Source organism: Erpetoichthys calabaricus, chromosome 8 (genome assembly GCF_900747795.2).
Source record: "Erpetoichthys calabaricus chromosome 8, fErpCal1.3, whole genome shotgun sequence".
Classification (NCBI taxonomy): Eukaryota; Metazoa; Chordata; class Cladistia; order Polypteriformes; family Polypteridae; genus Erpetoichthys; species Erpetoichthys calabaricus.
In genome coordinates, this window is record NC_041401.2 from 111,903,763 (window position 1) to 111,927,524 (window position 23,762).

The 23,762-nt window shown below is 39.7% G+C and overlaps 1 protein-coding gene across 1 annotated transcript in view; it reads left to right on the forward strand.

Moving 5' to 3' along the window:
• The first annotated feature begins 7,056 nt into the window (after positions 1 to 7,056).
• Positions 7,057 to 23,762, forward strand: part of LOC114655960 (sterol 26-hydroxylase, mitochondrial-like) — a 73,083-nt gene continuing 56,377 nt past the window's right edge. Inside the window, exons 1-2 of the mRNA XM_028807294.2 lie at positions 7,057 to 7,359; positions 21,299 to 21,489. Coding sequence (XP_028663127.1) covers positions 7,126 to 7,359; positions 21,299 to 21,489 — 425 coding nt within the window. The 5' untranslated portion in view covers positions 7,057 to 7,125. The remainder of the gene's footprint in view (positions 7,360 to 21,298; positions 21,490 to 23,762) is intronic.

A 23,762-nucleotide genomic window follows, 5' to 3' on the forward strand; every position in this document is an offset into this window, starting at 1 on the left:
TGTCACTCACTAGCTCCACGTCAGCCCGAGGAGGGATGTAAACAATAACAATGACGTGTTCAAACTCTCTGGGCAAGTAATAGGGACGCAGACTTACGGCCAACAGTTCGATGTCCCTACAGCAAGTGAAGATTTTGACGTTTACATGTCCAGAGTTACACCACTTTGTATTGACATAGAGAGCTAGACCTCCTCCTTTGTTCTTCCCGCAGGTACTTGCGTCTCTGTCCACTCTAACTGTGCTAAACCCGGGTAGTTCTACGTTAGCATCTGGGATGGTGTTAGTTAGCCACGTTTCGCAAAAGCACAACAAACTGCATTCTCTGTAGGTTCTGACATTTTTCACCAGCGCAGCTAGTTCGTCGATCTTATTTGGTAGTGAGTTCACATTTCCCAGTGAGTTCACATTTCCCAGGATCACAGAAGGCACTGAAGGCTTAAAACGCCACTTTCTCGCAAGCCGCTTCATTTTTAGCTTAGTGCCGGCTCTGCTGCCACGATACCACCTTCTTACCTCGTCGGGTAAATAGGGAACCACACCGACACTGGCATTTGTTCTCAGCGCTTGAAGTTGACTACTTCAATAGACGAGTCTCGGCGTGTAAAAATCCATGTCCACGTTGTAAAAGTAAAAGTGTCCAGGGAACGAATCCACATAAAAGAAAGTGATAGGAGTGATCAATAAAAAATAATAAAGAGAAAAATAAAAGGTAGAAAAATAAAGTTGTATATGGAGCTGCTGAAAAGGCTACCACTCTCGTGCGCCTGAGTCATATTGAGTATATTGAGAAATAAAATCTGCATCTCCTATGGTTCTTCATTATCAGCTCAGTTCTTTTCACTTCTTTTTTACTGGGTGTGACAGCACACCATCTAGTTAAAATGTAAAATATACAGTTCAACTTATAGGTACCAATTCAACCAGCCTCACATTGACTCTGACTCTATAGTCGTAACTCTGAGCAACAGAGACTACATATAGTGGCGGCAATTTATCGTTCACCCAGAGATTTCTTCAAATGCAAAATATAATCTGGTTTTAGAAAATGTTTTGCCCTTACAACACATTAATGCTGATTTTTCAACATGCGTAATGTGTCCTCTGTACACATTTTTCACACACATTTAAGGAGATTTTTCAGCTGTAGACAGTTTATCATAATTAGAAGTTTCCGCTCTGTTGTACCAGGTTAACAAGAGCACCATTAGTCTTTGATGTTTAAATCACCACCCCTTTTTTGAGCATCACCTTCATGAGGCTCTGGATTGGCTTAAAAATGAACTGTCTATCTCACTTAAAATTGTCCAAAATGTTTCCAGCGCAAGATCCAACCTGCAAACGTTGCAATGGAGCTCCAGCTTCACTAGGCCACATGTTTTGGGTGTGTACCAAATTAACATCTTTCTGGACCAAAATCTTTAAATGCTTTTCAGACAGCCTTGGTGTCACAATCCCTCCGAATCCATTAACAGCTGTGTTTGGTGTACTCTCAGATCGGCTTAAAGTGGAGAAGGACAAACAAACTGTGATGGCCTTTACTACAGCTGCTATACTGATGCAGATTTAGTACATGTCCTTCATGTGGTATGTTTTGAAACAGTCACCAACATACAGTCTGATATTAAAATTAGGGGAGTAGAGGCGCGTTTCTTTGGATACTTTTCTTGTAATTTTTTTTTTGCTGTTTGCAAATGAGAGGGTAGAATTCCAGTGCCTGACCAGACCAATGGATGCAGCCCATTGTGTTATCCATCTTACTAACCGAAGGTTGTATACCGGATATGGATGCAGGGCGCTGGGCGCTGGGCACATCGAGGCGCACGCGCACTACCACACTGCAGCGCATCACACAGCGTAAACCGGATATGGACGCAGGGGTGAACTTGCTGTGCTCCACTCTGCCAGCGTTCGGTGTCAGAGAAGGCAACGGAATCACGTCTCCACAAAACGAGACCACTTTGCTACAGATATGCGTATGTAATTACATGACATGTCCCCAGACGCATCCACCCTCCATGATAGAGAAAACAAACACGAGAGGATTCAGCGCATATGTGAATCCCATTACAGTACGGAATCCCCAGACGTCCAAACTACACTGCGTAAACCGGATATGGACGCAGCGCGCAGGGCTGAACTTGCTGTGCTCCACTCTGCCAGCGGTCAGTGTCAGCAAAGGCAACGGAATCACGTCTCCACAAAACGAGACCGCTGTACTACAGATATGCGTATGTAATTAAATGACATTTCCCCAGACGCACCCACCCTCCATGATATGTCATCCATCCAGATATCGGACAGAACAGAAACTGATTGCCATTCATGGATATCCGATTCGCTGGCGAATCGCGGGCTTACTAGTTGTAGGCTAAAACAGTACAAGACTTAATGACTTCCACATTTCTAGACACAAAGATTGCTGTATTGTAAACTATGCTTATAGGGCTAACATCTTTTTGCCCCTCCACTTGATCACAATCATTTTATCTTTTGGCCACACACTTACTTGAACGACATTGAACATTCATACAACCAAATTTGCCAGTCATATCATGGCAGTTCAGTCATACAGTGCCATATGCATCAGTTTAACTGTCTGTGTCAATGTGTGTTGACCAATTCACATTCTCATCCCTATTGCTTGATTAAACTAATGGTTTAGTTTTAGTTTGTTCTAAAACCTTCCTTAAAGCCTTACACACCAGTATTTTGATTTGGTTGAAGGCTCTACCCAACTCATAAATTTTGATGAGTTACCATAGTAAAAAATTCATTGTTTTTTTGCAGTATGATGTTATTTCATCTACAAAGAGGCAGCAGGATACCGTCCCAAACATTTTTCAGACATAACACTCTATATATCTCATCTAAATGGCTTAGCTTGAGAAGGACTCAGGGTTAATCATTTTTACATAGCATTTTGAGCCCAAGACATGCTCAAGGTTAACGCTAAGGAGATTAAACATTCTACTAAAGCCAGCGACACATTATAATTCTTCTAGTTAGAGGAAATGTCAGACTTGATAACTGCAGCTGTTGATATTGTCGCCTGAGATGTCAGAAAACACAACTAGTTAGCATGGGAGATGACAAATTAGTTGACTTCTTGACATTCCATCACAGCTTCACATTTTTAAAATATTGCAAAGCAATAATGTGGTAGTGCTGCTGCTTTGCAGTAAGGAGACTGTGGAAGATTGTGGGTTCGCTTCCCAGTTCCTCCCTGTGTGGATAGTGCTTTGAGTACTGAGAAAAGCGCTATATAAATGTAATGAATTATTATTATTATTAATGTGCTTGCCTGACAGAGCCAGAGCTGTACAAATGTTTTCCAGGTATGGTGAGTTCACCATAGTCTCTGACTTTTATTTTCTATTTTTCCATTTTGTTGTGGTACATAAAACACAAAACATTAAAGAGACACTCACTTGTGTTTGCAAGGTCCAAAACACGTGCGTTTCTTATTTCTCATAGCTGCATTATATGCATTGTACTTCCATTTGAGTGCACACACATGAGTTCACACCTACAGCTTAAGATGAATCACAGACTAACTGGGCTGAGTCGCTGGGGATGTCAATTGCAATTTCTGTAGTTCTGATTAAAGAGACTATATAAATGAAGTCTATGAATGAAAGCAATGTGACAGAGCTTTAATGTGTTTCAGGTCTTCATTCCAGGTGTCTGTCTGCATATTTTGTTGTTTAGCTTGGTCTCATTGGTGTTAATCTGTTACACAAACATAAGCCCTCTATGAACATGTCACTGGCTCCACCCTGAAGTGTTTTGCTTTGTCCTTGACTCTTTTATGTGTTAGTTTGATCTCGCCATATACATTTGCTGTCATACTCATCTTCTTGTTGTGTTGTTACTGCAGTATGAAGCAGTTCCAAGTTTTACATGTTTTCTGCTGTTACTTCACTCTATTTCTCATACTTGCCCTCTCTCAAAACCATCCTATCAACAAAATAAATTAAACATAGTGTATATTATTTTCAGGAATTATTTAGCTTGTTTTCAGTTAATTGAACTGTTAAATTGAAAGCAAAGTATTTTAAACTATTTGAAAAATGTATTGCTAATGGTGGCGCTCATTTCAGAACCATTATTAAATAAGTGAAATCAGGAAATAAGCTACATTGATTACTTTTTAAAATTAGTTTATTCCTAAATGAGTCAAATGACAAAGTTAAGTGACCTTTCGCCTCATGCTTTGAAAAATCATCATATTCTCACATCACATTCCAACAAATTTTTTCTCTCAGCTTTACTAAGTTAAAACTAAGTATTTGCACAAGCAATGAAAGAATTCTGTTCCTGCTTTGAATGATAATAGTCGTTTTAACTTTAAGTCCCAAGTGCTCTCTCTGTGTGGAGTTTGTATGTTCTCCCCATGCAAATGTGGGTTTCAGGGTGCTCCAGTTTCCTCCCACAGTCTAAAGACAGGCAGGTTAGGTGGATTGCAGGTGCTGAATTGTTAGTATTTGTGTCTGTCCCTGTGATGAGACAGCATTGGGTCCAGGGATTGTTTCTGCCTTGCACTCTGTAGTTGCTGTGATCTGCTTAGATAGATAGATAGATAGATAGATAGATAGATAGATAGATAGATAGATAGATAGATAGATAGATAGATAGATAGATAGATACTTTATTAATCCCAATGGGAATTATGCTTATGCTGCTCCATGACCCTGCTATGAATAAACAGATCTGGAATATGGATGCAAATAGTATCTCACAGTAGTCTCACTCTTTACACTTTTAGTAATATTCATGTGAGACAATATGCTTGGAGGTAAACTTTTTTTTTTATTATATGGGCATTTTTATTTGCCTATTTATGACTTCTTTGTCACTATGATAATAATCCTGTTCTTGGGTAACGAATTTCTAATTTTGGCCATCAGATTTTAAAGCATAAGACCCCCCTGATTTAGACCACTATACTAACCGTTAAAATATTGGGGATAAACTCGTGAAACGGGAGAAAATGCACACTCCACACAGTCATCGGAAACAGATCTCTCTGTGCCGTTTCTGAAATATTTCCTTGCTCTACACCAGTGCTCCGCAACCGGTGTTCCACGGCACACTGGTGTGCCTTGAGCCGATACAGGTGTGACGCGGTCAAATAAGACAATTTTCTAACTAAATAATATTTCAACGGTCCTCCTTAGAAACACAATAACGAGAATACGTGCAATGAAATATTCGCGTAAATAGCCTTTTTAAGGTTTCATAATTGTATGTGTCTTTTCTCTGAAATAATAAATCCCATCGCCTGGCGCCTGTCGCCTACGACGTAGGCCCTACGTAGTCGCCAGACAACTCCGTAGTATGCTTTGATAGGCAGAGCGCTCCGTGCCCACACCTAGATTCAATTCAAGCCGACGTGTTAGTCGTGCTACGTCGCATTCACTCGTCTTGCGACAGTAGTTATCATTCATTACTATTAGTTGTGTTGCTGAATTGAGTATGGTTAACGTTCTTCATGTGATTCATATTTAGTTTTATACCCCTTTAAATATGGATAAATTTTTACGTGGAAAAGATTCGTCTTCACGTACAGATGATGAAGAACCCAGCACAAGTGTTGCAAAAAAAACAAAGAAGATTGTGAAATGGAAGTACAACGAAGACTACATTCGATATGGATTCTCGTGGCGTGGTGACGAAACGGCTCCAAAGCCACAATGTATCATTTGCGGCGATCAGCTATCAAACGAGGCAATGGCACCCAGTAAACTAAATCGCCATCTAAATTCAAACCATCCCAGTTACGCCAAAAAAGACAAACAACTCTTGTGTTAATTAAAAATGATAAGCGGTCATTCTTAAAAGATCTTGACCAAGAACTTCGGGTTGCGCTGTCAAATATTGAGCCGAATATAAAACTTTTGTGTTCATTGAAACAAGCGCAGGTATCACATTAATCAGTCATTATGTTATAATAATTATTAAGATTGCATAAAAGTAAATATAGTATAGTTTTTATGTATGTATACTTATAATAAATGTATACTTATAATAAAAAATGAAAATTTATTGTAAAATTTGTGTATTAAATTAATATCTATATATCGGTAGCGGGCGGCATGGTGGCGCAGTGGGTAGCGCTGCTGCCTCGCAGTTGGGAGATCTGGGGACCCGGGTCCTCCCTGCGTGGAGTTTGCGTGTTCTCCCCGTGTCTGCGTGGGTTTCCTCCGGGCACTCCGGTTTCCTCCCACAGTCCAAAGGCATGCAGGTTAGGTGGATTGGCAATTCTAAATTGGCCCTAGTGTGTGCTTGGTGTGTGGGTGTGTTTGTGTGTGTCCTGCGGTGGGTTGGCACCCTGCCCGGGATTGGTTCCCTGCCTTGTGCCCTGTGTTGGCTGGGATTGGCTCCAGCAGACCCCCGTGACCCTGTGTTCGGATTCAGCGGGTTGGGAAATGGATGGATGGATGGATATCGGTAGCGTAGCTGGAGATCATGTTGCCCGGGGCGGTGAAAAATTTGACGGCTGAAAGCAGTTTTTTTTGCGCCTCCTCAAGGAACAAAAAAAAAAAAAGGAAACTACCGTAGTTTGGACGCCCCTAAATAGCTGGCGCTCGGAGCGGACCACACCCCCATACCCACAACCCCCCCCCCCCCCCCCCCCCCCAGCTACGCCACTGCTATATATTTTGGCTTTTGATGTGCCGCGGAATTCTAGGAAGAACTTTGGTGTGTCGTAGGTGAGAAAAGGTTGCGGAGCACTGCTCTACACCATCGTTCTCCACAGCTTATTTTTCCTCGTTCTGACAACCTCACTGCTTTGAATATAAATGATAGCACGCTAGGTAAAAATGTAAAGATGCAGGAGACGTTTTTTTCTCAATTCGTTCACATCTTCCGCAAGATTTACTGAGGTGTGAGAAAGATAAAAACGACCACAAATCACCTAACCCCTGTGGTAACGTGCGATTTGCACACACCGGTCGTAGTCAGCTGTACTCTTGGCTGACAGGGTTAACGGTGCTGCGATCCTGTATTGTAGGCGAGCTGATAGGGTTGCGCATTGGCCACAGCTTGTCCCTCCCACTAGCTGTTGAACAACAGGACCGCTATCAGTATATCAAGGTTTCCCTTGTTCTGAGTTTTTAAGTATGGCTGCGCTGTTGCTCCGCAGCGGTCCGGCACTTCTCAAAAGAATACACGGATGTCTGCTGAAGCCCAGAGAGTTCAGCCGCGTCGGCGCAAACACCGCGCACTCAAATTCTGTGACAGAAGCAACGCTAAAAGAAGCGGAGCCCCCAAGTCGGATCCCTGGATCGAGTATCCTGCAGTCTTTGGCAAGGGTTTTTCTGCAAGGATACTTCCGGAAAATGCACGAATTACAGGTGAGACTTTATAATACCCACGTATCTAATGTAAGATGATGGATGTAACAAAGTGCGAGCTATTAACTTCTTTTATAGTAAATTGTATTTAGAAGGCTAAAGACTCAACGAGAATCTGTGTATCCGGAAAAGAACAAGTACGGACGAAGTGTGAGTCAAGTTCAAAGATAGCAAGTCGAACGCCCCTAAACGTAATAGCAGTCAGAGCAGACACGGTCCGGATCGAATTATTATTCATGTTTGCTCCTTACATTTCGAATAAGGAAATCGACATAATTACATAAGAACGCGTAGAATTCAACAGAACGCAACCAATGCTCCTGCGGTGGGCTGGCGCCCTGCCCGGGGTTTGTTTCCTGCCTTGCGCCCTGTGTTGGCTGGGATTAGCCCCAGCAAACCCCTGTCACCCTGTAGTTAGGATATAGCGGGTTGGATAATGGATGGATGGATGAATGGGTAACCGATGCTGTGTTTGGGACGGTGCAATTTAACGTGACAGCACATTCACCCCTAGCTAGGGTCGCAAACCTACCCAGAAAGATCTGACACAACTCAGAAACCGATCCTTGCCGTGGAGTCAGTCGCGCACACATGAACATTATATTTAAGTGAATATTTAAGAGAAAAATTAATAAGGGCGATCATTTAAAATGCATGTGTATTACGATGTAAACATTTCTTTTGTACTTTGGAATAAACGTTGTAACCAGCAAAACAATAAACACGGTTTATGTAGTACTAAATTCTTAATCGGAGAAAAGGCTAGAAAAACGAATAGACAAAAAATAACCAAAGGTTGGTTTTAAAGCTTTAGCGGTTATTATGTGGATTACAATCTTCTTCTTCTTTTCCCACTTTGATATGTCCAACACCACCTCCCCACTCAGACCCCTTTCCTTTACATCTCCTTTTACTTTCTATTTCAACATTTACTTTGGCCGCCTTTGCTTTCTCTTTCCCTTTCCCTGTACTTCCATTCCATCACTCATTTGCCCACCTATTTTCATTGTCTTTTTTCATCACACATACTACTACTTCAACCTGTAACGATTACTGTATTTTGTTACTATTACTCTAATGATAAACGCACCAATAGACTTTTAAAAATATACCTTTTCAGATAGTTTTCACATTGTTTAAGAAACAGGCAGCAGTCCAGCATTAGGAGAACTTGGAAATATGTACCTTTGGATTTCTCCAGAAGGCCATCTGCAACATGCCTTCTCTCCATTGCTGGGTCACTACTCATAAATGCTATAAACCAGCACCAAGTTTTACACCCGCTACATCCTAACTACAGGGTCACGGGGTCTGCTGGAGCCAATCCCAGCCAACACAGGGCGCAAGGCAGGAAACAAGGCAAGGCGCCAGCCCACCGCAAGGCACATGCACACACACACCCACACACCAAGCACACACCAGGGAAAAATTAGAATTGCCAATGCACCTAACCTGCATGTCTTTGGACTGTGGGAGGAAACCAGAGCACCCAGAGGAAACCCATGCAGACATAGGGAGAACATGCAAACTCCACTCAGGGAGGACCCAGAAAGTGAACCCAGGTCTCCTTACTACAAGGCAGCAGCGCTACCACTGCGCACATTTGCATATATTTACCCGTTTAATATCATTATTTTAACCATTTATTGTATTACCATTTTTTGCTGTGAAAGTATACAGTTAATTTAATCTATTTTGACTGGATTATTTTTACAGTGAAATGAATGATTGCACAATGTGTGTTTTAATTGGCAGAAAACAAGTCAGCACAAAGATATTGTTTTACCACAAACAAATTTTGTACTTTTGTTATAAGTTATTATAAGGAAAGGGTAGATTTTATTAATATTAAACTTGGGGGCTTTGCCCACCTGCTTGCTTTATTCGCCAACCCCCAAGCCCGACCTGCGCTTTCACGTCTCTGCTGCTCCCCCAAGGAGACGCCGTCGCTCCTCCAAAACCCCCTCTTAAACGGTGATACAATGGGAAACAAATAGTTTTGTTTTTTACCTCCGTTTTGCTCGATCAGCTGCTAGAGTTCTGCTGCTGCCATGCCGCGTGATCTGCATCTTGCACGGTGCACTTCTGTCATATCACCTATGTCCATATATTTGATCTCTTTTCGCTTTTACCTTTTCATCAATGTCACATTGAATTTTGATTCCGTGTTTGGAATTACATCGTGACAATGCAACGTATAACTGCCCGTGAGTGAATATCGTTTCTTTCTCTCTACAAGAAATGTGTCTGACAATAGCATTCGCACAAATGAGAAATGATTTCTCTCGTGGTATTTCACTTTCACCAAACAACAAATCTTTTAATTCTCACGGATACATCTCTTTATTGGGAAGAAACACTACTTTTTTTTCACTGATGGTAACACGAATTAGACGATCTACAAGTCTCCGACTTAAAGTTTAAATCCGAACAATATATTCAATCTCTTTTCGCTGTTCCATTATTTCACAGAGTAATAATTTACGTTTGTTTACACTAATGCGATCTTTACTATCCCTTTTGTGAGACATTTAAATTTTCGTACTTCCATTATCTCTAACCTGCTCTGCATGTGTACCGCACTGTTTTTGAATTCTTTACGAGGTTCTACTTTGTCATCAACTTTTTGTCTTTTATTTCCGACCCCGGGCGCTGGTTAAATCTCTTGGCATAAAGTCTCATCTCCCAGGACATGAAAGTATCTCTCTGAGAAAATCTTATCTCGTCTCCTTCCAACCTTCCAAGATTTTTTTTTATAATAGAGAGATAAGCATGTTACTAGACAGTCTTAAGCCTTATATATTAGTACAGTTAATGTTGGAAACAGTTAAGTTATAGTTAATGTAAAACAGCAATCCATGTTACTAACCGAGAATGGTAAACCGGATATGGACACAGGTACATGCCCATGGACGCAGGAGACATAGTGCAGAGGCGCCGACAGCTCACCTAACGTAAATACGAAATAAAGCAACGAGCACAGGCAATACGGAACCCTAACCGTCCACACTACACAGCATAGTCAAAAGCGACATAGTACGGAAGGTGCGTGCGCCTACAACGAGTGTTTAACACACCGCAGGCACACCCCCCAGAGATCCGGACTCCACAGCATATGTGAATCATCACATTACAGTAATACAATAATATGAGTACTCACAGACAAACGCAAGAGGCCTCGGCGTCCCGCCCCACAGTCAAATCTCACAATGTACGGAGTCCCGAGACGTCCATAAACCACAACATAGTCAAAGCCTCGGCGTCCCGCCCCACAGTCAAATCTCACAAAGTACGGAGTCCCGAGACGTCCACAAACCACAGCATAGTCAAACCCACCACGCCTCACGGCTCAAAAGCAAAGGAGCTCAACTGACGTAAATAAGCGCCTACAACGCATCATGGCTGAAAAACAAAGGAGCTCAACTAACGTAAATAAGAAATGAGGCAACGCGCCCATAGGTGACGACATAGACACACAAAAAAGAGGATTCAGCCCCCCGCCCCAGAGTGAAACGTGAAAAAAGCAGATAAGAGATTATGAAAGCAGTGGAATTTGAAAGGCTCCAACAAACAATGGCGCGATACACATGCAGAGAAAGGTACAGAATATGAAAGCAGTAAAATCCAAAAGTATTGTAGCATCCCAGCCAGGTTGAGGGCTGTTTGGTTTTAAGTGACTGTTAGGTCCATTGGATGGAGGGCGGAGTACAGCACGGAAGACTGATAGCGGGGTATTGATTGATGCGGTAAGGGGGGGCGTTGGAGAGGGTGCTAGAAAGTTGTGCTTGGGGTTTAGGAAGTCGGCGATTGTTCAAGTAAAACTTTTGTAACACTTTATCATGTCATTCGCTACAGTATCAAAGAAAAGATAGAAAAGATCGCATTACCGCAAACAAAAGGTGATTAATCATCAGAGCCAGGTGTAACTGAAAAAATAGCAGGACAAATCAAGGTCAGAAATAAACGGCAAAGAGTAAACAACAAAGTCTTTTCGCATTTGCATCATTCAATGCACAAAACGTGGATTTACACAATAATGGACCATACGCTATGAGAATCTGTGGTCCCGGAACAGTTAAAGCAACAACAAGTTAAATCTCAAAGAATACACAATTCGGTCAGGTGTATATTGATGATCACGGAGAAGTGATGCAAATTTTAACAGGCAAAAAAGAAAGTTTATGTATATATTCCGCAAATAACATTACACACCAGAGGAGATCATGATATGCCATTCGTATTAAAATGTTTACAGTTTACCATGAGAATAGCATTTGCTATGACAATCGATAAATCACTGGGACAAACATTAGAAAAAAAAGAAAAAGTCAGATTATTTATTAGAGAAACAGAAACGATATTCACTTACGGGCATTGTCACAATGTGTCTCCAAACAAAATTGTTTTTAATGAAGCTTTAAAGTAAAAGTGCAAATAATGAAATTGAAACAATTCCAAAGAAAAAAAACAATGTACATTGTATATCAGATTAACCTAACACGGGGTTAACGAGCGAAGCGAGCAGGGGGCGAAGCCCCCTAGTAAAAAGAAGAAATGGTTATGATTCGTTGTATCTTGAATGATGACGCTCTGTTGCACAGTAGCAATGTGCTCTCAGAGCCTTCAAGGACTTGGAGGGCTGGCTGCTGCCATAATGGTGGCAAACTGATGTACTGCCTTTGATTACATCAAGCACTTCTTCTGGAATAGTACCTCTTTATTATAGAAACAATTTCATCAGCTTTAAGGAATTTATCTGTGTGTTAGTTGTTAGTGTCACTAAGTGATCAGTACAGTACAAGTTAAATCTGCGTAGTGAGGATTTAAGGAATTAATGGATTGAGTGCAGGCAGCATCAGATCTGCAAGGAATAAATTCTTGTTAATATGAACCACAGAAATTTAGACTACTATATCCCAAGTTATTCCTAAGTACTTTAGGTAGTTATTAGTATAACAGTGCATGAATAGGCACTAATTATAATAGTAATAATAATAATTCATTTTATTTATAAGGCACTTTGCATTTGTAGTAAATCTCAAAGTGTTACATAAAAAATTTAACAAAGACAAAACAAGATAAAAACAAAGATTAAACAACAATAATTAGTGGCATTCCTGTTAATATGCTTTCCTAAATAGAAAAGTCTTTAACTGTTTTTTAAAACCGCCCACAATCTGCTCTGTTCTCAGGTTCTCTGGTAGGGCATTCCAGAGCTGTGGAGCAGTAACTGCAAAGGCTCAGTCACCCATTGTACGAAGTTTGGTCATAGTGGGGTGAAGACGATAGGTATTTGCAAGACGAAGGTTTCTTGTAGTGGATTGTAATATAAGAAGTTCCTTAAGATATTGTGGAGCATTTCCATGAATACACTGATGAGTGAGCAAACAAAGTTTGTGCTCAATACGGAGATGAATAGGGAGCCAATGAAGTAGCCCACTGTAGACTTGTTTTTAGCCAGCACACAACGGGACAAAATCAAGAAAGTGTGAGATGTGGAGTATCTGTATTTACAGATACTATTCAAAAGAAATAGCGTGACAAGTACATGATGTGTAAAGTTATCTGGATAATTAGCAGATTTACTTTTATTCCTTTATATTATCCTAATGGTTACCACTTAACTAATAGCAAACATTGTTAATTCAGTATAAAAGATGGTACTAACCTCCAGTCTTGATTCTTCCTATTTTTTAAAAGAGCACTTAGTGTTTAATCTTTTTTGATTTTTTTGCTTGTCTTTTTCACTGGCTTCTAGTCTACCTTGCCCAGATCTACATTCTGACCTAGTTTGCACAGCCAAATTTTAATCTTGTGGCTCTAAATAGGCACATGTGAAGGAGAAAATAAATGATATTCAAAAGTTCAACAGCAAAAAATTTAAATAAACAAATGTAGTTGTTAATAACCAAAATATGCCACAGAATTAATATCTAAAAATGTTAACTATTCAAAAAACCAAGATTAAAGATCAAAATCATGGATAAAGCAGAAATGGTCAAAAGCACAGCAAGATATGCAAATGTAATAAAACAAAAAGAGCACAACAGAACACAGTTACATAGAAGTAATGCCACAGCAAAGAAACTGTGGCCACAGGTGTTTTGAAATAGCGCATGGGTGATTACTGCACTAAATTAGGGATTTCAACCTTACACAATAATAAAATAAAAAAGGTGTAAAGAACAAAAATATACGGGACAGAGGGAAGTGGCAAACATGAAGGGAAGCATAAATAGAGGCAGATGTAGAAATTCCAACAAAATTACAGTCAGTGTTAAGGCTCTGCAGTCCGCACACTCCCACTGCTATGGGCTAGTCTGGTAGTCATATGCCATACAGAAAGTCACACTCACATTTTAGGATCTGAAGGTGACAGGAAAATAAAAAAAATTTAAGACAGCACATTCAGTTTAAACATGCAAATCTTTTAGTTAATTGCACATAACAATAGCTGAATGTTTTTACAAGCTCAATACTGGAGCTGTTTTGTTGATTTTTTCATACTACCAAGAATGACATCAACATAAAACAATGATGAGGTTATTAGCAAAAAAAAAAAGAGGTAAGAGCAAGGAGAAATGCCAAAGGTAACCAAGTAAAAATAACAAACTTGTCAACTCTCTGGGCCTTCATTTACAAGTGTCAGTCCATGTCTGTCTGTCTCGTGCATGAGTATTACCAGTCCCTCCCCTCTCTCATTTCCCAGCTGTCTCTCTCTCTCTAGCTCTCTTTTTTGAAGTAATGGCCATCAGTGTAGTGTGGTGGTGTATTCAGTCATACTGTTAATATAATGTGTAACTGATGATTTTCTATATTATAACTTAAATTATAGAATTTAAAAACAGTTTGTGAAATTCTCATAATCATGAGGTCTCTTTGCTACTCATGCTACTTAGGTTGTAAATATCGTATGTAGACAAATCATATCACATATGGATATGCACTCTGAAAGCAAAAGATATTGCACCTTGCACTTATGACCATCAGTCAATGCATCCAATTTTCTTAGAAAATGCACACCTAGACATTGTGTGTGAAAGACTGCTGTTCCTCCATGATAAATTACTTTAATAAAATATGTGCAAAAATATATATTCATAAATACAAGCTGTCATATTTATTATTTTTTTTCTGTAATGTATCTGAAACAAAACTTAACTTAAAAAATAGTTTTCTCCATTTCTCTAGCAACAAAAAATGTGTATATATGTATATATGTGTATGTATATATATCTATATATATGTGTGTGTGTGTCTGTGTATATATATATATATATATATATATATATATATATATATATATATATATATTCATTGCATTCGTAGTCTGAGTCTCGACGACCTGAGTTGTGTGGGTGGTTACCTACCAGGTAACACTTGTGGTTGGTCTGCCATTCTGCAAACATCCGCCATGGTGCCCTCTTTCAGTTGCGAGAAGCAGATCATGGAATGTTGTATAGTTTACTGTCAAATAAAGCAAAGAGTACGCGACACGTGTTTCGCCCTCATTTGGGCTCATCAGGCGTACACACTCTACTGCTCCCCTCTCGGGGAATCGAACCTCGGACGTCAGCGTCAGAGACAAAGCCCCTTTACGCTGCGCCACGTAACGCGTTACGTGGCGCAGCGTAAAGGGGCTTTGTCTCTGACGCTGACGTCCGAGGTTCGATTCCCCGAGAGGGGAGCAGTAGAGTGTGTACGCCTGATGAGCCCAAATGAGGACGAAACACGTGTCGCGTACTCTTTGCTTTATTTGACATAGATAGATGCAACATCTATATATATATATACTAGGGGGCTTTGCCCCCTGCTCGCTTCGCTCGCCAACCCCCGTGTTTGGTTTTCCAGATACACACTTTTAAGATTTTTTTTTCTTTGAATAGTTGCTATTTCATTAGTTTCACTTTTATTTCAGAACTTCAGTAAAAACAATATTTGTAATCTTGCGAGTCCCAATATGCTGAATCTTTTTAATGAGGTCAGGACAGGTTTCTCTGTTTGGAATTTCAGTACAGACAAAACGATCTATATCATCAGCAGTTAATAATTTTTTTTTACAAAGTAAAAAAGTAAGTAGAGTTCTGCATTGGACTCCTGTCTGTAAAGTCATGCTATTTTCCTCTCACAGTTCCAAAAATACATGGGGTTACCAAGGTGATACCCCAGCTTTTGTCTAGGTTTTTGTACAAGGGCTAGACAGAACGTTTTTGACTCCTGGGGTAAATGTGGCTTTTTAAATAAGCAGACATAAATATATATACACTAACAAAGTAACCAATAAATGCATGTGCGGTAAACTCCGTTTTTGAAATTCTCAAGATTCTTTATTTGTCACATGCATGGTTATACAGGACAACACGCAGTGAAATGCATCCTGATCTGCTTATCAAAAACTGTGCAAAGTTAGAAGAATATCAGTTAAATTAACAAAAAGTCATAGATTGAAAGATAACAGTATAGTGGAACATAATAAATAAGTAAAATTATGTGAATAAAGTAGAATTAAGTGTTAAGGTGCAATAGTGTAGTAATTATTGTGCAAAACCAAAAGTTAGACTGGTGCATAGTTAAATGAGGCAGTTTGTTTGTTTGCGCTACTGCGATCTTTACTTTCTTTTTTTATATTTTCTAATTTTCCTACTTTCATATCATTTAAATTTCTCCACATGTGTATAGTGCCGTTTTTTTTTGAGCATTTTTAATTTCACTGGTTTCATAGTCTCTAACCTGCTCTGCATGTGTTTAGCGTCAACGTTTGTAAACGTCTTTATGAAGTTCTAGTTTGTCATTTTACTCATTGTCTTTTAATTCTGAGCCGTACAGTACAATACATAGAACAGAATAAATCCTCAATACAATATAAAAATAAAAATTCTAGAAGTACGGAGTAGAATTTCACATTAGATGATATCACATAATATGATTTGGATTTGTTTTAAGTCCTGGAGACCTCATTCATCAAGCTGCCTCCCCCATTTTGCCATTCAACATCTGAAATAGCGCTAATCCAATGAAAGACCCCTTATTCCCACGTCCCCATTCATCAGGGATGACTTTACTTTAGGCAGGCAATCTACAATTTAAAGAGATTGTTATTTTCTTGTGAATTGTTACATATGCGTTATTTTCACTTTTACTTTAAAACAATTTGCAAAAACAATACAGTAATCCCTCGCTACTTCGCGGTTCACTTTTCGCGGATTCACGACTTCGCGGGTTTTTAAATACAAGTGATTGCCCGCCTATCGCGGAAGTTATGTTCCAGACCCATCAGCAACAGGAGAAAATCTGCGATATAGAAAGACCATATAAATAAACATTTTTATAGTTTAAGCCTTAAAATACCCATCCCACATGCTTTAAACACATGTAAACTTATAAAACACACTTTGTTAACACATATGATATGTGGATGTCGGGCTAAGGATATGAGTAACATCTCACTATTATAAAACATTTTAACTTCACGCAAGACAAGACAGTGAGACAGGAAAATTGGTGATGTACAGGCTTAAAATTATTGACACGCAGAGCGACAAGCAGCACAAAGCCAGCACAAAGTCCACTTCTCCTTAGCGTTCATTCAGCTCCCCACCCCCTTGACAATGCGAAGTGGCAGGAGCATACTGCGCTTCCGGGGAGGGGGGGTTTGAGCGAAGGTGCGTTCAGCTCTCACACACCCACACACACACACTCCTCCTTCCGAACGCGCAGAGCGACAAGCAGGCATTTTGGCAGAAGCAGCACAAAGTCCATTTCTGCTCAGCGTGAGTTCAGCTGCCCCCCTTCACAAAGCGAGTGCAGACACATTGACGTCTGATTGCTGCGTGCAGTGTGCAGTGTTGGTCTGAGGTGTTTAAGAATGTAGAAAGTGTTTAAGAGCATAGGAAGTGTTTATAAGAGCGTGGGAAAGGTTAACAAGAGAGTGAGAAAGGTTTATAAGAGTGTGGGAAGGGTTTATAAAGCCTTAAAATATGTATAAATAATAAAATAAATATAGGTTGCTACTTCGCGGATTTTCACCTATCGCGGGGGGCTCTGGAACGTAACCCCCGCGATAGGTGAGGGATTACTGTACTTGTTTCTTTATTTCCTGCCCTGCGCGTGTTTACATCTCTTTCTTCCCAGACGTATAATACTGCTCGTGTTGTGAAGGGTGTTGCGGCTGAAGGTACGCTAAGGATATGCCTTTGGATCATTTGCTGTCTTTTTGCTGCTTGCTAGCTGCCTCTTCTGCCTGTTGCATGTCGTTGTTTTAAGAGCTCCGAGCACATGATGCTTGCCTGCCAAAAGCAATCCAACAACTGCAGGCTTAGAGGTCTGTTGACTTGTTTTAAATGATGGCTCACTGCCTGGTCTTTGTAAAAGCAATACCTGTCTTTTATTTCTGGCCCCGGGCGTGTTTGAATTCTTTCTTGCAGGATGTATAACGCTGCTCGCGTTCATTTGGGGTAGCTGCCGTCGCGCTGCCCTTCGATCTTTTTAAAGCCTGTACAGCTGCTGTCCTTTTTGCTACGGCCCTGGGACAATCTGTTGGCACCAAGTCTCATGTTTATGTTCCCCGCGAGATGCACCGTGGCAAGACTCCTTGGTCTCGCGGGTCTTTTAAATGTCTTTCGACATTATCACATATCGTAGCCTTGTATTTGCTTTCCATTCCAGGATTTCCTTTTATTTGTATATATATATATATATATATATATATATATATATATACAGTATATATATATATATATATATATATATATACAGTGCATCCGGAAAATATTCACGGCGCATCACTTTTTACACATTTTGTTATGTTACAGCCTTATTCCAAAATGGATTAAATTCATTTTTTTCCTCAGAATTCTACACACAACACCCCATAATGACAACGTGAAAAAAGTTTACTTGAAGTTTTTGCAAATTTATTAAAAATAAAAAAACTGAGAAATCACATGTATATAAGTATTCACAGCCTTTGCTCAATACTTTGTCGATGCACCTTTGGCAGCAATTACAGCCTCAAGTCTTTTTGAATATGATGCCACAAGCTTGGCACACCTATCCTTGGCCAGTTTCGCCCATTCCTCTTTGCAGCACCTCTCAGGCTCCATCAGGTTGGATGGGAAGCATCGGTGCACAGCCATTTTAAGACCTCTCCAGAGATGTTCAATCGGATTCAAGTCTGGGCTCTGGCTGGGCCACTCAAGGACATTCACAGAGTTGTCCTGAAGCCAATCTTTTGATATCTTGGCTGTGTGCTTAGGGTCGTTGCCCTGCTGAAAGATGAACCGTCACCCCAGTCTGAGGTCAAGAGCGCTCTGGAGCAGGTTTTCATCTAGGATGTCTCTGTACATTGCTGCAGTCATCTTTCCCTTTATCCAGACTAGTCCCCCAGTCCCTGCCGCTGGAAAACATCCCCACAGCATGATGCTGCCACCACCATGCTTCACTGTAGGGATGGTATTGGCCTGGTGATGAGCTGTGCCTGGTTTCCTCCAAACGTGACGCCTGGCATTCACACCAAAGAGTTCAATCTTTGTCTCATCGGACCAGAGAATTTTCTTTCTCATGGTCTGAGAGTCCTTCAGGTGCCTTTTGGCAAACTCCAGGCGGGCTGTCATGTGCCTTTTACTAAGGAGTGGCTTCCGTCTGGCCACTCTACCATACGGGCCTGATTGGTGGATTGCTGCAGAGATGGTTGTCCTTCTGGAAGGTTCTCCTCTCTCCACAGAGGACCTCTGGAGCTCTGACAGAGTGACCATTGGGTTCTTGGTCACCTCCTTTGAACTTCTTCTACTTACAGATGATGGAGGTCACTGTGCTCATTGGGACCTTCAAAGCAGCAGAAATTTTTCTGTAACCTTCCCCAGATTTGTGCCTCGAGACAATCCTGTCTCAGAGGTCTACAGACAATTCCTTTGACTTCATGCTTGGTTTGTGCTCTGACATGAACTGTCAACTGTGGAACCTTATATAGACAGGTGTGTGCCTGTCCAAATCATGTCCAATCAACTGAATTTACCACAGGTGGACTCCAATTAAGCTGCAGAAACATCTCAGGGATGATCAGGGGAAACAGGATGTACCTGAGCTCAATTTTGAGCTTCATGGCAAAGGCTGTGAATACTTATGTGCATGTGCTTTCTCAATTTTTTTATTTTTTAATAAATTTGCAAAAACCTCAAGTAAACTTTTTTCACGTTGTCATTATGGGGTGTTGTGTGTAGAATTCTGAGGAAAAAAATGAATTTAATCCATTTTGGAATAAGGCTGTAACATAACAAAATGTGGAAAAAGTGATGCGCTGTGAATACTTTCCGGATGCACTGTATATATATATATATATATATATATATATATATAAAAAAAGTTAAATGAATCAAATATTTATAAGTAAAAGATACATTTTGCTATTAAGCAAACAAACCTGTTGTTTAATAAGCAGCAATTTTAAATTCGTCATTGCACTTAAAATAAGCTCACTGTCCAAACTTAAAAGGTGTCAATTTTAAATAAAAGACAAAATAAAGTTCTATCTATCTATCTATCTATCTATCTATCTATCTATCTATCTATCTATCTATCTATCTATCTATCTATCTATCTATCTATCTATCTATCTATCTATCTATCTATCTATCTATCTCTAAAATAAAAAGGTCTGAATTCATTAAAGAATTACAGCTTCTCCGATTCCTTTTTCTCTGTTTATTACTCCACTTTCTGTAACATAAAGGCTAATATTCTAATCACCTCTTGCTCTCTGGTAAATCTAGCTTTGACTTACTGCTCTTTGTTTACATTGCAGCAAAAAAACACATGCTGGCTCAATTACCGTAATATCTCATGTAAAGGAGCACGGCAACTTAATTACCGTAAAACTAAGAAAATCAGGGGCTAAAAAGACCAGTTTTTGCAATTGGCCAATTTACCAATCACCGAATGAGTCTTTTTTTAGTGAAAATCAGCCAATTTAGGCAGGCAGCCTATCAATCAGTTCTTGTGATGTGAAAAATAACACCATGGAAGCCTTGATATTAAAAGATGGTCAAGTATAGTAGTATCCATCCAAAATTTAAAACACCTTACTGTAATAACTCAATATGAACAAAACCCAGAACTTTTTTAGAAAACCTTTGGTTAAGACTTTAGTTTGCTTGTTGTCTTTGAAGTCTGGTTAGTGCTCTGGTTTTGACAATTGATCTTGTGAGTTCACGTAAGTGACTCCTCTTGTTTTCTGACTTCTCTTAGAATTATTCCTTTAAGCAAAATGTTTGCTGATCTCTGCCATGCTTTTAAAAATTCTCTCTCTTTGGATTGCTCCCTCTGTCCATAATGAACATTTTACTCAATTAGAAATTATTTCACTGTCTGCCCTTCTTCATACACTGATATGAATAAATGTTTTGTTACTCTCTCCAAGGGCCTTGCTGGCCTGTACCGTATGTTCCCCAGTCCTCTCCCCACAGCCCTTTTCCACCAGTCAGAACGACTCAAAAGTTTAAAATAATTTAACATAAGTATTTCTGTTGTTCTAACTATTTCACATTAATGCTAGCTAAATTTGAATATGAAAGACTGAACATTTTAATAGTAACATATAGATTATCTGCCTTGTAAGAAAATTGTTATGGTTTAGGTGATGAATCTAAGAGTAGAGGTTGAGTTGCCTGTTTCTTTTGGTCCCAAAAATTTAAAAAAGCATGCAAAATAAATAATGTAGCACTGTTGCTGAATTTAGGGAATTTCCTTATTTGGGAATCAGTAAGAAAGCAGTAAAATATATGAATAGAGATTGAAATAAAATCCAATGGCTGGTAGCAAAAAAGAACATAAACCACAGAAACTGGCAATAAAAATTTGCTTGCACTTCTTCAAACTATTCTTAATTTTTTAATATGAAATCAGTTGTGTACACATTGGAATTTATTTTTGTGCTTTTCTGTAGATTTATGAAAAGAAGCTGTATGGTCCAATGTGGAAAACTACACTGGGACCCTATAAACATGTAAATCTGGCCAGTGTGGAGTTGATCGAGGAGTTGATGAGGAAGGATGAAAAATATCCAAGAAGAGCAGATATGTCTATCTGGACGGATCACAGGGATATTAGAGACCTTGGATATGGACCATTTACTGTGTAAGTGGTAGTTTTGAGTTATAAATGCAGACCTTTACTGCTTTGATCCTTCAGATCAATTCATAATACTAATATGATTATGACTGTATCGTTTTGTTTCACAATAGTTATCCGTTTATCTTACACTGTAGGCTTCTGCATGTCGCCACATGTACGTAAGTAGAATATTAGCTTAAACCCAAAATCAAACTTTAAAAAAAAGTTGAGAGTTTATATTGAGACCATATTCTTATTCACCAAGCAGTAGGCTGAAAAAATAAAAGAAAATATTATATGTAGTAATTTTTATGTTGTAAAAACTATTTGGGAGGGACAGTTGTATGTTACTGTGATGATTGTGCACTTGCTGGCCTAATTCTTCAGCTAGAAAGAACCGCAGCTACAGCAGAGAGTAGATAACACCCTTTTCCAGCTTGCTTCAAGTACTTTAATAAATGTGTATACGTAAGTGTATGTGTGATATCTAAGCAGAAATAAACAAATACAATAAGAACACAAATGGAATACATATATGAACATAACTGATTAAATGTCAAACTGGAACATCATTACATAGTACTCAGGAGGAGCAATGTTAAACATCAGTTCCTCGACTTTATGTATTGTTTAAGCAAACCAATAGGTGGCACTATTACCCAGAATAAATGTAATAATAATAATAAGCGTAATGCCCAAGATGGCATACCATACCATACCATTCTCCAACCCGCTGAATCTGAACACAGGGTCAAGGGGGTCTGCTAAAACCAATCCCAGCCAACACAGGGCGCAAGGCAGGAAACAAACCCCGGGCAGGGCGCCAACCCACCACAGGACACACACACACACACATACCCACACCAACACACCAAGCACACAAATTAGGGCCAATTTAGAATCACCAACACACCTAACTTGCATGTCTTTGGACTGTGGGAGGAAACCGGAGCACTCAGAGGAAACCCACACAGACACAGGGAGAAAATGCAAACTCCACGCAGGGAAGACCGGGGAAGCGAACCCAGGTCTCCTTACTGTGAGGCAGCAGCACTACCACTGCGCCACTGTATACAGGTAAAATGCCATACAACAAATATCTTTACAACGAAATTTTCATTACCACGAAGAGTTCAGAAACCTCACAATATAAAGAAGAAGAAAAAAAGATTCTGCTTCTAATTGATAACTGTGCTGCTTCCACATTTAGATAATATTCGCATTGAATTTCTCCCACCCAATTGCACGGCAGTGCTTCAGCCATTGGATTTGGGCATCTTTTGCACCCTGAAGGTGTATTATTGAAATAATTGCGAATGCCTGGACGCAACTTAAAGAAACCACAACAGCGACAAATACAGAATCTCATTACTACAAAATTTTCATCCATCCATCCATTTTCTAACCCACAAAGACATGCAGGTTAGGTGGATTGGTGATTCTAAATTGGCCCTAGTGTGTGCTTGGTGTGTGGGTGTTATGGTGTATAAAATCTGTACATTTTGGTTTCCATTATATTTTGTTCGAGACAAGACAACTGATGAACTAAGACAGATCAAAGCAGGTTTTGTCACACCTCACTTTCAGACAGCTGTTTCCTACATTGAAAGGAAGACATTCTGGGGCTCAATTATTTTACAACCCGGGAAAGGATGCTCTGCTGACACCCCAGGCTAACTTTATTATCTGGGAAAGAGTTTGAGCAAAATTCATCAATCACATTGACAGCCAGCCAATCAGGTTCATGTGTTGTGTAACCAAGGCATGATATTTCATAATAAATATGCCTTGGTCTGGAAGGAGAAGAAAGAGAACAGAAGGAGAAGAAGGAAGAAGAAGGAGCAGGAGGGAGGAGAAGAAGAAGAGGAACAGACGAAGACGACATTGGTCGTCAGTAAAGGCATCATGAACATCCATTGCTAAATCAAACGCCTCCCTGGGAAATTCATCCTTGTCATTTCAACTTTTTCATAAGCTTTTCCTAAAGACTATATATATTCAGACTTTCCTATCAGTACTTATTTTCTATTCTTTGTTCCAGTGGTATTATTATTATTCTTGTAATAAATACCATGCTGCTTTTAACTTTCTATGCTTTGTTTTAATTTCTAGAGTGATTGAATTAATAAGTTAGATTTCTTTGAGCACCTGGGGTAGCCAGATTTTTGCCATTATTTCTGTGCTGCGAGGTTTATAAGGCTGAGAGTGAGGCGCCACTCGATAGTTAAGGGACAGTATGAAAAGAAGGTGTTCTTGGCTGATAAATGGCCTATAGTCAAGGATACTGAGTCTTTGTA